At 40.0% G+C, this 12,964-nt stretch overlaps 1 protein-coding gene across 2 annotated transcripts in view; it reads left to right on the plus strand.

The window, feature by feature from the left end:
• Nucleotides 1-9,581, plus strand: part of LOC125893578 (cytochrome P450 4B1-like) — a 55,630-nt gene extending 46,049 nt beyond the window's left edge. The window contains exons 4-12 of one of the 2 annotated variants that reach the window (XM_049584328.1): nt 93-220; nt 1,288-1,412; nt 1,546-1,700; nt 1,837-1,943; nt 5,410-5,600; nt 5,744-5,877; nt 7,038-7,102; nt 7,456-7,538; nt 8,717-9,236. In XM_049584328.1, coding sequence (XP_049440285.1) covers nt 93-220; nt 1,288-1,412; nt 1,546-1,700; nt 1,837-1,943; nt 5,410-5,600; nt 5,744-5,877; nt 7,038-7,102; nt 7,456-7,538; nt 8,717-8,894 — 1,166 coding nt within the window. In that variant the 3' untranslated portion in view covers nt 8,895-9,236. Of the gene's footprint in view, nt 1-92; nt 221-1,287; nt 1,413-1,545; nt 1,701-1,836; nt 1,944-5,409; nt 5,601-5,743; nt 5,878-7,037; nt 7,103-7,455; nt 7,539-8,716 lie in introns of both variants that reach the window. The other variant, XM_049584329.1, reaches the window with a different exon arrangement.
• Nucleotides 9,582-12,964: the final 3,383 nt, after the last annotated feature.

The raw sequence follows: 12,964 nt of genomic DNA on the forward strand, positions 1-12,964 counted from the left end.
AAGACTGATTTGCCCTTTTCCTAGAGTACATTTTGTCTTATTACAGAGATGTTTTACTGACTGACACACATATTGTCTGTCTCTGTCTTCAGGTGAAGGTTTATTGGTGTCAAATGGTCAAAGGTGGTTTCGGAACAGAAGGCTCTTGACCCCAGGTTTCCATTATGATGTTTTGAAACCATACATTAAACTGATGGCAGACTCTACTCAAACAATGTTGGTATGTATATGACAGTTTAGACATGTAAATAACAATTTGTAATAAGTAATCAAAGACCATAATGGTGAAGTAATGTTAAGAACAAATAGCCTTTTGGGCCGTCTAGATGATATACTGTTAAACTTCAATTAGTAGCCCAGGCTATAATTAGCTTCTTCAATTCCTTTTCCTTATTTGGACCAGTATGGATATTACTTGTATAAAAAAATAGGCTTTGAATAATATTAACTGTGTTATGTTATGACACTTGTTTCACCGCACCCGGCAACACCACCTTTTCTTGTTAAAGGAATATCGCAACTCTGCTTCCTTTTTTTTTTTTTTTTTTTTGTCTTAAAGATATTTTTGGGGCATTTTTTAGCCTTTATTTGATAGGACAGACAAGTGTAAAAGGGGGAGAGAGTGAGGGAGTGACATGCAGCAAAGGGCCACAAGCTGGAGTCGAACCCGGGCCGCTGCGGCAACAGCCTTGTACATGGGGCGCCTGCTCTACCACTAAGCCACTGACGCCCCACTCTGCTTCATTTTTATAAAAAACATTTTTGATTCTTTTGATCAGTGGACCCTTGCAGACTAAAGAAATGTAAGTAACTTACTGGGTAATCGAGGAATGAACACACATTGTGACTTTATGACAGCTTTAGAAGGGAGTCACCACTTGTTTTTTCGTCATGCAGGTAAATCTAAATGACTTACAGTCTTCTCTGGTGCAACTGCTTCCAGTAAAATGAAATCAACCGAGCTAACGATGTATAGCATCTCCATATTGACAAAAGTTTAAACATTTATATTTATTTGCGCGATCTGAGCAACTAACTAATGTTAGCTCAGGTGGGAAGTCAACAATCTGGTTTTATATATCCAGAGAACTTATAGAAAAATGAACACCTCAGCAACCAGACCATGCATTTAATTGAGACAGGCCTTTATTGTCCTTTAACCTGGCTAGTTAAAGAGAATGGGTGTTAAATTAAAGTTTTACGGTATGTTGACCCAAAGTTGGATGTGTGTGTTGAAGTGTTTCCCATCTCCTGCAGAGATGTCACCTCTGTTCTCTCTGTTGTCAGGACAAATGGGAAAGTTATGCAAACACCAGCGAGTCCTTTGAATTGTTCGAACATGTGAGCCTTATGACACTGGACACCGTCTTAAAGTGTGCTTTCAGCTACAGCAGCAACTGCCAGACCGAGAGGTGAGTCCATACAAACTTTTTTCTACCATTCACAAGTTCAGAACTGTGTTTTTTAGTAGTTTAAAGCTTCAGCTGTCTGAATTATGAGTGTGGGAAACTAAGTTTTCAATGTTTGCCTATGTTCTCATTTCAGTGGAAGTAATGCATATATCAAGGCAGTTTATGAGCTCAGTGATCTGATTAACTTGCGTGGAAGGACGTTTCCATACCACAATGACCTGATTTTCTACCTTAGCCCACATGGTTTCAGATACAGAAAAGCATGCAGAGTGGCTCATGATCATACAGGTAAGATCTTCACACATACTTTGATTAATGACAATATGAAACTATTGCTACTATCAGTTTAAATGATTTTGCACATTTACACGTTGCTTTATTTTAAGAGTTAGTATGCAAATATTTTTTATCTTGTCTTTTGAAGAGGCGGTCATAAGAAAGAGGAAAGAAGAACTAAAGGAGGAGAAGGAGCTGGAACGCATACAGGCCAAAAGAAACTTGGACTTTCTGGACATCCTTCTCTTAGCAAGAGTATGTTGTGTGATTTCAGATTCAGTTTACTGATTTATGGAGTTAGACATTCTCACTTTTGCTCATTGTTGTGACAATGGTAACAAGTCACAAACATTTAAGGCCCAGATACACCGACAACAGCATCACGTCGCCTGTGTCTCGGGGTCTGCCCATCGGTCCGACAGCCCATTGGTCCGACATCCCATTGTTCCGACCACATTAAACCCATTGTTCCGAAGTCCCGTTGTTCCGAAATCATCACGATGCCCTGTGGTTAAGGTCTGGTTAGGTTTAGGCACAAAAACACTTGGTTAGGGTCAGGAAAAGATCATGGTGTGGGTTAAAATGAAAAAGAAAGTGGCAAACACATAAGCTGTGAGCCTGCTTCACCTCAAGCCTTTCCCAGCTGACCCAGAGCCGGTCATGGCGCACCATCAAGGTAGAAATACGCCCGCCGGGAGCCGTTCAGCACCACAGAAAGCTCCCCACACAACCCGGACCCCAGAGTTAATAACAGGAGGTTATGGTGTTTCACTCTCTTTTCTCTATGACACTTGTATCTCGACCAGTAGCCTACTTTTGTTGCGTTGCTGATCCTCTATGGTACACAAGTACAGTATAGCCTAGTATAATCACATATCGGAACAACGGGACGTCGGACTAATGAGAGGTCGGAACAATGAGAGGTCGGAACAATGCTACGGCACCCCTGTGTCTCAGCCAAAATGTTGCACTTGAACAAACTGCAACGACTACAGCCAACAGCCGACTAGGACATGGGTTGTGCCCCCGTGTAAGAGGAAGTAATTATTCATGACAGCAGACAGTGGTGATTCAAGACGCTACCTAGTCAATTAGCATATTAGCAACACAACCAAAAAAAAAACAAGGGACTTTTACAGTGCACCGAAAGACTGCAGCCAACAGCTGACTAGGACATATGTTATGCATAAGAGGAAATAGCTCTTCAAAGCAGCAGGAAGTAGTGGTCTGTAACCAGAAGACCAACAGGAGAGATTCAAGATGCTAGTTAGCCACTTAGCACATTAGCGACACAACCCAATGTTAAAAAACAAGGGACTTTTCCAGAGCACTGGCGAACAACAGCAAAAACAATTACAAAACGTTTCTGCAAAAGACCTCAATGGCTAAGAAAGAAGTCTTTTCTGAGTTTGTTTCGATCTCACACCTTCTTGACCTGATTGATTTTCTTACATTACTGTGGAGGCAGAATAGCACTTTCTAAGGTCCAAGATGACCTCGTCTTTAAGTGCAATATTTAGCTGGGCAATACCAGTAACACGCAATAAGTTACCCAACGACACAGTCAACATGGTGTATTATTGCTGCTTCCCAGCCAACAATGTACAGACGCTATGTTAATGAATCTCCTCTGTCCAAACACACTTGAGTGCCTAACTCCTCCTTTGACCCGGTGAAGGCGCAGACATGCTATGTCCAGAACACTCGACACTAACCTGACAACCTCTGGACCCTATTTAAACAATCTATAGTGCATGGTCTAAAGTGCATTTACAGTTCTTCTTCCTCCAAGGAAATCATACTTCCCATGCGCGAAAAATCACCAAACTTTGCACAAAGGTCCAGTCCTATACCAGATTTGCTCAGCTGCAAACAAAAGTCAGTAGTCCTGATGCTGGCGCTACAGCAAGCATCTAAAGTTCAAAACTTTGAAAATTCACAACAAATCGACTGTATGTGCTACAGCTTCACAACTTTCACCAAAATGTAGCCCCAAATACTGAAGAAACTTTTGTATATTTAAACCTATTGCACATTATTAAGTCCATCACTCTGTTTTTTTCAAAAACTGTAAAACTTCTTAAACCTATCTCCTCCCACAATTTTTGCTTGATTGACACCAAACTTGCTACAGAGCATCTTCAGACTGTCCTCCACAAATAGACCTCACAGATTTTTGATTTATCAAAAATTGAGCCTACAGTGCACCAAGATGTTTGACTATAAACAGTACTGTAAACATATACTTGCAAATTCTTGCTAAATAAGTTTTTAATGTTCATGAAAAAAATGAACAAAATTTTGGAGTCATGGTAGATGATGTTTGGCAAATATCAGAATTTTATATCAAAAACTGAATTTTTGACAGCATTTTGAATTCTGTCCTCATGTGAACCATTACTGTCAATGGGAATAGAGCATCTTTACACATCAGTTTGTCACTTATGGAGTAAATCAATCATTGTTAAACACAAATTGATGACATCTCCATGCTGTCAATGATGCAATATGTGTATTTTCAGATTTTTGTCTTGATAACTGAATTTATGACAGCAGTTTGAAATCTGCCTTGACAGCTGCTGTCATCCTGGTGGCTGGCTTAGTCAGTTTGTGAAGCCACAGATGAGTTGTTACTTGCTAATTAGCTCAGTCAGATAGAAAATACTCCTTGGTGTCAGAGGTTGTGAGTTTAAGCCTCAACTGATGCAAAATGTACATTGTAATGGCAACTTTCTTGTTGTCTTCCTATTCTGCCTCTGCTCAGAATTGCCTAAATTTGCCTAAAATTGCCTAAAATTGCCCAGGCCCGACCATTGCTGCACAGCAGCTAGAATTACATGGTGGATTCGCTGTGTAAGTAGCATATAAATAGCACATTGATCACATTGTAGAAAATGAATGAATATTTTCCTCATTAATGATCAACAACCCTGATTCCAAAAAGGCTGGGGTGCCGTGTAAAATGTAAATAATACATGATTGCATGTGATTTGCAAATCCTTTTCGAGCCATATATAATATTATACAGTATAAAGACCTGATAGACTTTATTGTTTTTGAGAAAATATACACTCATTCAAAAAAGTTGGTACAGGGGCATGCTCACCACTGTGTAACATCACCTTTTCTTTTAACAATACTCAGTAAGTGTTTGAGAACTGAGGACACTGATTGTTGAAGTTTTGAGAGTGAAATTATTTTCCATTGTCCATTTCCAGTGTTTGAACTTTTTTGGAATTGGTTCACACACCCATTCATGTACCAACATTGTGAACTCACCCATGTAGCCACATCTTACTATCTGAATAATGCACCCTTTAAATAGCAGGAAAATACTGCACCAGGTTTTTGTTGGTCAGTGGGGCAATCACTTTCTGCTGCCTCAAAATGGCATTATCCAAACAATGCTCTTGACCACACCTAAATTTAAGAACTACACGCTCACAGATGGGCGCAAGTACTTCTACAGTTTGAGCGCTGGCTATGAAATCGACAGTTGCATTGGTCTGACACTAGCAGCAACAGTTTTAATGTGCACCAAGTGTAAGATGGGGCCCAATATCTTTTATGTTTGTTTTCTTTATGCGATTTTATTATAGTTTTACTGCAGTTTTATTGTACAGTAAAGTACTCACTTTAAAAAGTGCTTTACAAATATACAAGAGTGTGACTGTTCCTAGTTTTTGCTTTTTTCTATTTATGTCTTATTTATCATCTTCAGGATGAGAACCAGCAGGGTTTATCAGATGAAGACATACGAGCAGAAGTGGACACCTTCATGTTTGAGGGCCATGACACCACAGCCAGTGGCCTGTCTTTCATCCTCTACTGTCTGGCCTGCCACCCAGAACACCAGAAGATGTGCAGGGAGGAGATCATTCAAGCCTTGGATGGCAAGGACACCATGGAGTGGTAATTTTCCTGTTGAAACCCAAGGTGCAATGCAAGTCAGTGCCGCTCTGTATCACAACAGCTGGATTAGGGATTAACTTTAAGCTTGCCCCTTTTTTTCCCTTACAATATTGACAACTAATGTGTGTGTGTCTTATTTTAAGGGAGGATCTCAGTAAAATTCCATACACTACAATGTGCATCAAAGAGTCCCTTCGCCTTTACCCTCCTGTACCAGGAACAGCCAGAAAGACAACAAAGCCCATGACCTTTCCTGATGGAAGGACTTTACCAAAAGGTTTGGTGTTAATGTTTTTGAAAAGTTCATGTAGGTAAGACAGCAAGCTGCTGAGTACATATGTTTTACTCCACTGGTAAAATATTAACTCGTACTGGTTATTGTCCAGGTCAACCTATAGCCTTAGTTTTGTATTAGTAAGTCAGCCTTACACAACACACAGGACATATAAACCCTTAAACATACATGTGTTATATGGCAGTAGCATCTTTATAATACTGTGCCTCATACTTAGGTAGATTAAATATTGGTCTGTTGAATGAATAAATGAATATTTTTTATTTCAGTTGCATACATCTTGAGAAACAAAGATTATTTCATTCAAATTTCCCCACAGTCAATAACGAAAAAGGAATAGGCTGAAGCCAAATGCGTATTTTCGCCTATCCTCTATCAACCAAACAATAGTCCAGAATATCAACGATACCAAAGAAAATAAATAAATAAATTGATAAATAAATACAAAATACTCTAAATTATAATCCACAATCATTTTACATTTTAAGGCTGTTTTGAAATTCAACAGAGAGCAACAAAATTTCAACTCAACGCTGAGTCCATTCCATAGTTTGACTCCCAAAACTGAAACACATCTGTATTTTACATTGGTTCTTTCTTTACATGCCTCATAAATAAACAGCTCTCTTAAATTATAATTTCCTTCTTTTTATTTTAATCATTTTAATGCAGACAGGACGGCTTTTGTTCACAACTTGAAAAACTATTTCCAACATCTAGAATTTTTCGGTGTACAGTAGGATGTTTAAACAGCTGATTAGTAGATTCACAATAACCAGCAACACAGTAGGACATGTATGGCATTACAGTACAGTACAGTATATACAAACATTACATGAAATTTTTGCTGAAACTGTTGAAGGTAATCTATAATTTCGGGGAGGTTACTGTAGAGATCCCTACTGTTAAAGTGGATTACAGGAAAACCCTTCATTCAGAACTGATCTTATCTTCAGAATAATATTCACAAGTCATGTTAATGTTCTGGTAGAAGTGGGTGTCTGGATCAGCTTCATTTTCGATCTCATTAAGTTTGTGATCTTGAAAGTCAAAAGGCTTAAAATCTGTGTATTAAAACACCTTGTTTTACAGTCGCTGCACAATCCTAACCCCAAACATGCCTTTTCCCCCCTTATTTGCAGGTACTCACATTGGAATAAGTATCTATGGGACTCACAGAAATCCATCTGTCTGGGAAAACCCTGATGTAAGTCAAGATGATTTCATCCTAAGCAAATGTTTCTGATATGAAAGTTCACCTGTCACCCACTCACTGCGTGGTGTACGTGATTAATTGAATTGTTAAATTAAAAGTAAAAGGTTGATCTCTCTTTGCTGTGGTGGTCCTGCACCCTCCTTCGACACAAAATGGGTCAAATAATAGACATGACACAGTCGTCACATTGGTACATAATTAATACAGTATCTGTTGTGCCCTGGTGCCAGATGTCACCATGTCATGAACAGCAAGAAGTCGTTCAATTCTGAGTGGAAAAATTAGAAAAATTTAAAGATGTGGGATTTACTGGCATTTGCTTTTTCAATCTTGTGTCACCACAGGTCTTTGACCCACTGCGTTTCCTACCGGAGAATGTTTCCAAGAGGTCGCCTCATGCATTCGTGCCCTTCTCTGCTGGGCCAAGGTTTGTCCTCACCTGATACCGTGTGACTGGCTCACTAAGAACTAGAGAGGGAGGTTCTCAGTTGAGACAAAAGTCTGCAGTATGTGGATGTGTAACCTAACGCCAGCCTCCTTTTTACCTACACCATAAAAAGTGATAAGCTTTATTAGGGATCACAATAAGTAAAAGAACTCTGTGTAACAAGGATTAGTTCAGTTTAAAGGAGCTAACTGAGTAATGGTGTCCTGAGCAGAGAATTAAGTTACGCCACCTCTCTGTGTGTTGTAATCCAAGCTCCTCTGTCCAGTGTTGTGGACAGTCCGGCCAGGAGTGCATGTTGGTGCATGTGAGTCCCTACGAGAGCATCCCACTGGCTAGCAAATCACTGCTGCTCTGCACTGCGCTCATATGGCAGTTACCGCTGACAATGCCGTCCAGACTCAGTGGCAGGATGGTGTTGTTGCAGAAGCATAGAGCCCACCCTCCAGTGTCCCCCAAGGTTAATAATGTCAGTTCTGTCAGCACTGTTGCCATTGTTAGCACTGTTTATTGAGTCAGCACCATTAAGCCCAGTTCAGACCAATGATTTGCATTAAGATCAAACCATATTAGAACGTTGCAGAACGGCACACTGCAAGTCGCTGCATGTTTCATCTTGTCTCGCCACAAATCTTTTTGGCTGTCGCCATGTTGTTTTTGTTTTTGTGGGGGGGTTTGGAGCCAGAAGTGATCATATCTGGGCAAGGTCATTTATTTTCTTGGCTTCTGCTTCTCTACTGTATCTCTTGAGTAAGTGGCTGGGAGAGTGGTTCCAGCAAATTCTAGGTAATCACCTTGAAGTAGACACACACCACCCCCTAGGGGCTAGAGGGATACGATACAGCCCCAGTGACAGCACACTGAAAAATACTTAAATTACAGAGGTCACATGTAGATTCCCACCAAAACTGATCATCATGAGCTTCATCATATCCACATTTACCACAGAACTATCAAGTAAATCCACATTAAAAGTAATGATTCTGATACCGACTGTTGATTTGATTTTGTCAATCATAAAACAACCAGTTTTTATCTCTCTGAGTGCAAAGTAGGAGATGTCACTACTCTGACATGCTGCTGCCCTATTGTGTTCTTGCTTGAAAGCACTGTGTTAATCATCATATACCTCACACACTTTTGCTGTTTTCCTCCCTCAGAAATTGCATCGGGCAGAACTTTGCCATGAATGAGCTGAAAGTGGCGACAGCCCTGACACTGAGGAGGTACCAGCTGATCGAGGACCCCACTCAGAAACCCAAGATAATACAAAATCTTGTGCTTCGCTCACTCAATGGTATCCACATCAAAATCAAACCTGTTGACCCACAAGAATAAAGGGAAATTACATTACACTCATGCTATAAAACCACAAACAGATCATAGTAATAAGATTAACTGTGCCGTATTTTAATTAGTGGCTGAATATGTTTTGGGGAGAAATTACTTGGCTGAAAAAGAACTTGCACTTGTATTTTAGAATCGCTTTTGCACATTGGAACAATTTCATAATGAGACATTTTGCAGTTGCAATAATTAGACAATGGTATGATGATAGGACAGCAGTAATTCACTCCATAGGGACTTGGGTTAGGAACTGGAAAATTCTACATATTCACCAAGGCATGATATACAAAATAAAATACCTGATGTAGCAGAGACTGCACCTTATAGAGAGGGATACATATTTTGGCACACTGCATGTTCATCCTGGTGGGACAAGTAGACAACCTCATTCGCGTCATGTTATAAGAGCCATATGAGAGCAATGCAATATTACTATTGTCTATTTTGCATATATGTATATACTTAAGATCATGCCTAGCACCTAGGCCAGTTCATCCTGTGGCCCATCTTGGCTGTTTTTAGACATTGTGATCAAAATAATCACAATGCAATAAAAATTTTCTCATTAAAACGAGGTTGTTTTCAAGTATTCTTATCCGAAGGTTACATTTGCGCTTAAAAATCACTAACATTTTCCTCCAGGGGAGAATGCTCCCGGACTGCCTGCCTAATTTTGGTCTCATATCTTGACACCTTTTCCAGTACTCTGGAGTTTGCAGGTCTGTGTTACTGCATCATCCACTTGATTAGCCTATATGTAGTGGTTTTTAGTTTTATTGGTGGTTTACGGCTAAGGGCAGTACCAGATCAGGTCAAATCAATAAAAGGTTTAACTAAGCATTTTACAGGGTCAGTGACATTTAGTCTGCCTTTTTTAGTGCTCAATAAAAAGGTAGTGTGAACTTTACCTTTATTTGTATTCAGTAGTGTAAACCTTTTCTTTAAACAGTGCTTACACATTAACAAAGTTTACTGCCTCTGTACAGATTCAGTTTTCCCGTCATAACAACAGTGATTTATGGTGTTACTCAGCGGGCTGAACTGTCAGTTCCATCAAATACATCACACTCAACTTCACCACACCACAGACTCTATGTGTTGTAGCTGCTGCTGCATGAGTGAGAGCTCTGCGCTGGGCACAGTGACAGGGCTAACTGTTAGCATCACATGGATTATGTTACCTAATGGTTGTTAACAGGTTTAAAGACAGAGTCGAGCTGTTTCTGTGTCATAGTGAGTTTGCTGGGGCTGTTTAACAACTCTGTGTTGGATGTTAGCCATTGCTGCTGTGTTAGCTCATGCTAACCGGGCAGATGGGAAGAGAGCGGCTTTCAAGGTGGCACCAACAGAAAGTTTGGTGATCTAGTAGGGAGTCGGGATTGTCCGGCATCAGACCCTTTGCACATAAAAGGATCAAATGCAGGTATATTTCATTACAGCTGAAAATGCCAGAGGGTTACAAGTCAGAAGTAATTCATTATTTATTTACCCACAAGGATAAAAAGTCACCAGCACAGTTTGTAAAAAGGAAACTTTCTTGATCTCTGATCCCATGAAAAGGCCACTTGAATTGCCAAGAAAACAGCTCAACTTTAGTGGTAACTTCACACTGTGCCTAAGTACAACTTACTACGAGCTACGTAGTAACTACGAGCCTCTTTGTTTATAGTAAGACTGATATCTTACACTCTAAAGTCCCCACTACAAGCTCTACCAAAAGGGAGTACTAAGAGGCATCATGGTGGCGTTTTGGTTAAGATGCATGCCGTACACTGTGACCATATGTCATTATGTTTGAGGGCTTTTCTTGCAGGTCACTTCCCCCCTCTCTCTTCATTTCCTGTCACCTCTCTGCCTTTGAATCAAAGCAGAAATACCCCCCAAAGAGTAAGACTACCATTTCATGGGACCTTTGCATTTGCAGTACACTCTGTATAAAGCCATTACATAGGGTACCTGTTCATGTGCTGCCGTCCTTCAAAGATACAGTTCCAATGTCTCAAGTCAATTCAGGGCAAACTAAACATCAGCAGTACTGTATAATCTGCAAGTTGCATGCAGAACATCTGTGCACAAAAAGAAGGGGGATCAAAGTGCAAAAAATAATAAAAAGTGAATAAAAACAGCAGCAAATGTTTCAGTCCTTGACTATCATCAGTGCCATTGACATGAGTGCTACAACAGATATAGACACAGACAGATTGCTACCAGGTGTGATGAATCAATCAGCTGGTGCCACTAATTAGATGTGATCAACTCTGAGGAGACCTGACTACCAAATCACAATGACCTGTCCAATGAGTATTATACAAATCACATCCTCAAACACCAATGTATGACAGCAAAACATATACAAATGTACAAAAACACAACTATACACTGTGCATAATAGCAATCTGTCTGTCTGTCTGTCTTTCACCTCCCGGAGGTTAGGCCTATGTGTACCACAGATATATTTTATTTTTCATTCACCATGGTCTGGATGAATACTCGACTCTGATTGGCTGCAGGATGTCCGTTAATAAATGTACACCAGTGCCGTAGAATATAACAATTATTATATATAATATAACGACTAATTATTAAGGTCAAGGTCAAGGTCACATTTATGTCTATAGCACATTTAAAAAGACAGAAGTCACCAAAGTGCTTTACAAGAACACTGTGAAAATTACAATACCACATAAATAGAATGATAAATACCAAAATATAAAAACAGATAAAAAATACAAAAAAACAGAAACAAATATAAAAACAGACAAACAGTTAGAAACAACATCAATTACACATAAAAAAAAAAAACCTGAGACAGAGCATACATATATTGCACAGAGTCAAGTCTGGCTCACAACGGGTTCCAAAGCTAACGAGAAAAGGTGAGTTTTTAACGATGATTTAAATCTTCCCAGGGATTCTGCATGTCTAACATGCAATGGCAAGCTATTCCAGAGCTTGGGAGCAGCCACTGAAAATGCTCGGTCGCCTTTAGTTTGAAGCCTTGATCTGGGCACTTCAAGCAGCAGATCACCTGAAGACCTAAGGGCTCTGACTGGATTGTGAGTTTTTAACAGCTCCGCCAGATACCGAGGGGCCAATCCATGTAAGATTTTAAAAACAAACAACAGAATTTTGAAATGTATTCTAAAATGAACAGGAAGCCAGTGTAAGAACATTAGAATAGGTGTAATATGGTCCCGCTTCTTGGTGCCAGTCAGGAGGCGAGCCGCTGCATTTTGGACTAGCTGCAGGCGACGAAGGGAGCACTGATCTAAACCAACATAAAGAGAATTACAGTAATCAAGTCTTGATGATATGAAGGCATGAATGACCCTCTCCAAATCCTTGGAAGACAAATAGGGCTTAACTTTAGCTAGCAATCGAAGCTGATGAAAAGAACCTTTCACAATCGTGCCAATTTGTCTTTTAAGATTTAGATCAGTGTCCAGAGTCACACCAAGGCTTTTGATCGACCCGCTGATATTTGTGGTGAGGGTATTCAAATTATGAAAAGAGTGAGTAGAACATTCTGCATTCAAAGACAATAACCTCAGTTTTCGTATCATTCAAATTAAGGTGGCTTTTGCTCATCCAAAGCTTTATGTCAGTCAGACAGGCTAATAAGGGATTCAGCGAGTGCTCACAGTTCATTTTTAGAGAGAGATAAATCTGTACATCGTCTGCATAACAATGAAATGATATATTATGCTTACGAAAAATGGACCCAAGAGGAAGCATATACAAAGTAAACAACAGCGGTCCCAAAATAGACCCCTGAGGCACCCCACAAGTTAGAGGAGCCATGCTAGAGGAGAATTTACCCAACATTACAGAGAAAGTCCTGTCAGTCAAATAGGACTGAAGCAGCATGAGGGCCAACCCCCTGACCCCCACATACTGATTTAGATGTGACAACAGGGTCCTGTGATCAACAGTATCAAATGCTGCAGTCAGATCTAAGGTCACCAAGACAGCAGCACATCCTGAATCTACAGTTAAAATGATATCATTCAGTGCTATGGCGGGGCCTGAAGCCAGACTGAAACTTCTCAAAAATATCATTT

The sequence above is a fragment of the Epinephelus fuscoguttatus genome, linkage group LG8 (genome assembly GCF_011397635.1).
Source record: "Epinephelus fuscoguttatus linkage group LG8, E.fuscoguttatus.final_Chr_v1".
In the NCBI taxonomy this organism is placed as follows: Eukaryota; Metazoa; Chordata; class Actinopteri; order Perciformes; family Serranidae; genus Epinephelus; species Epinephelus fuscoguttatus.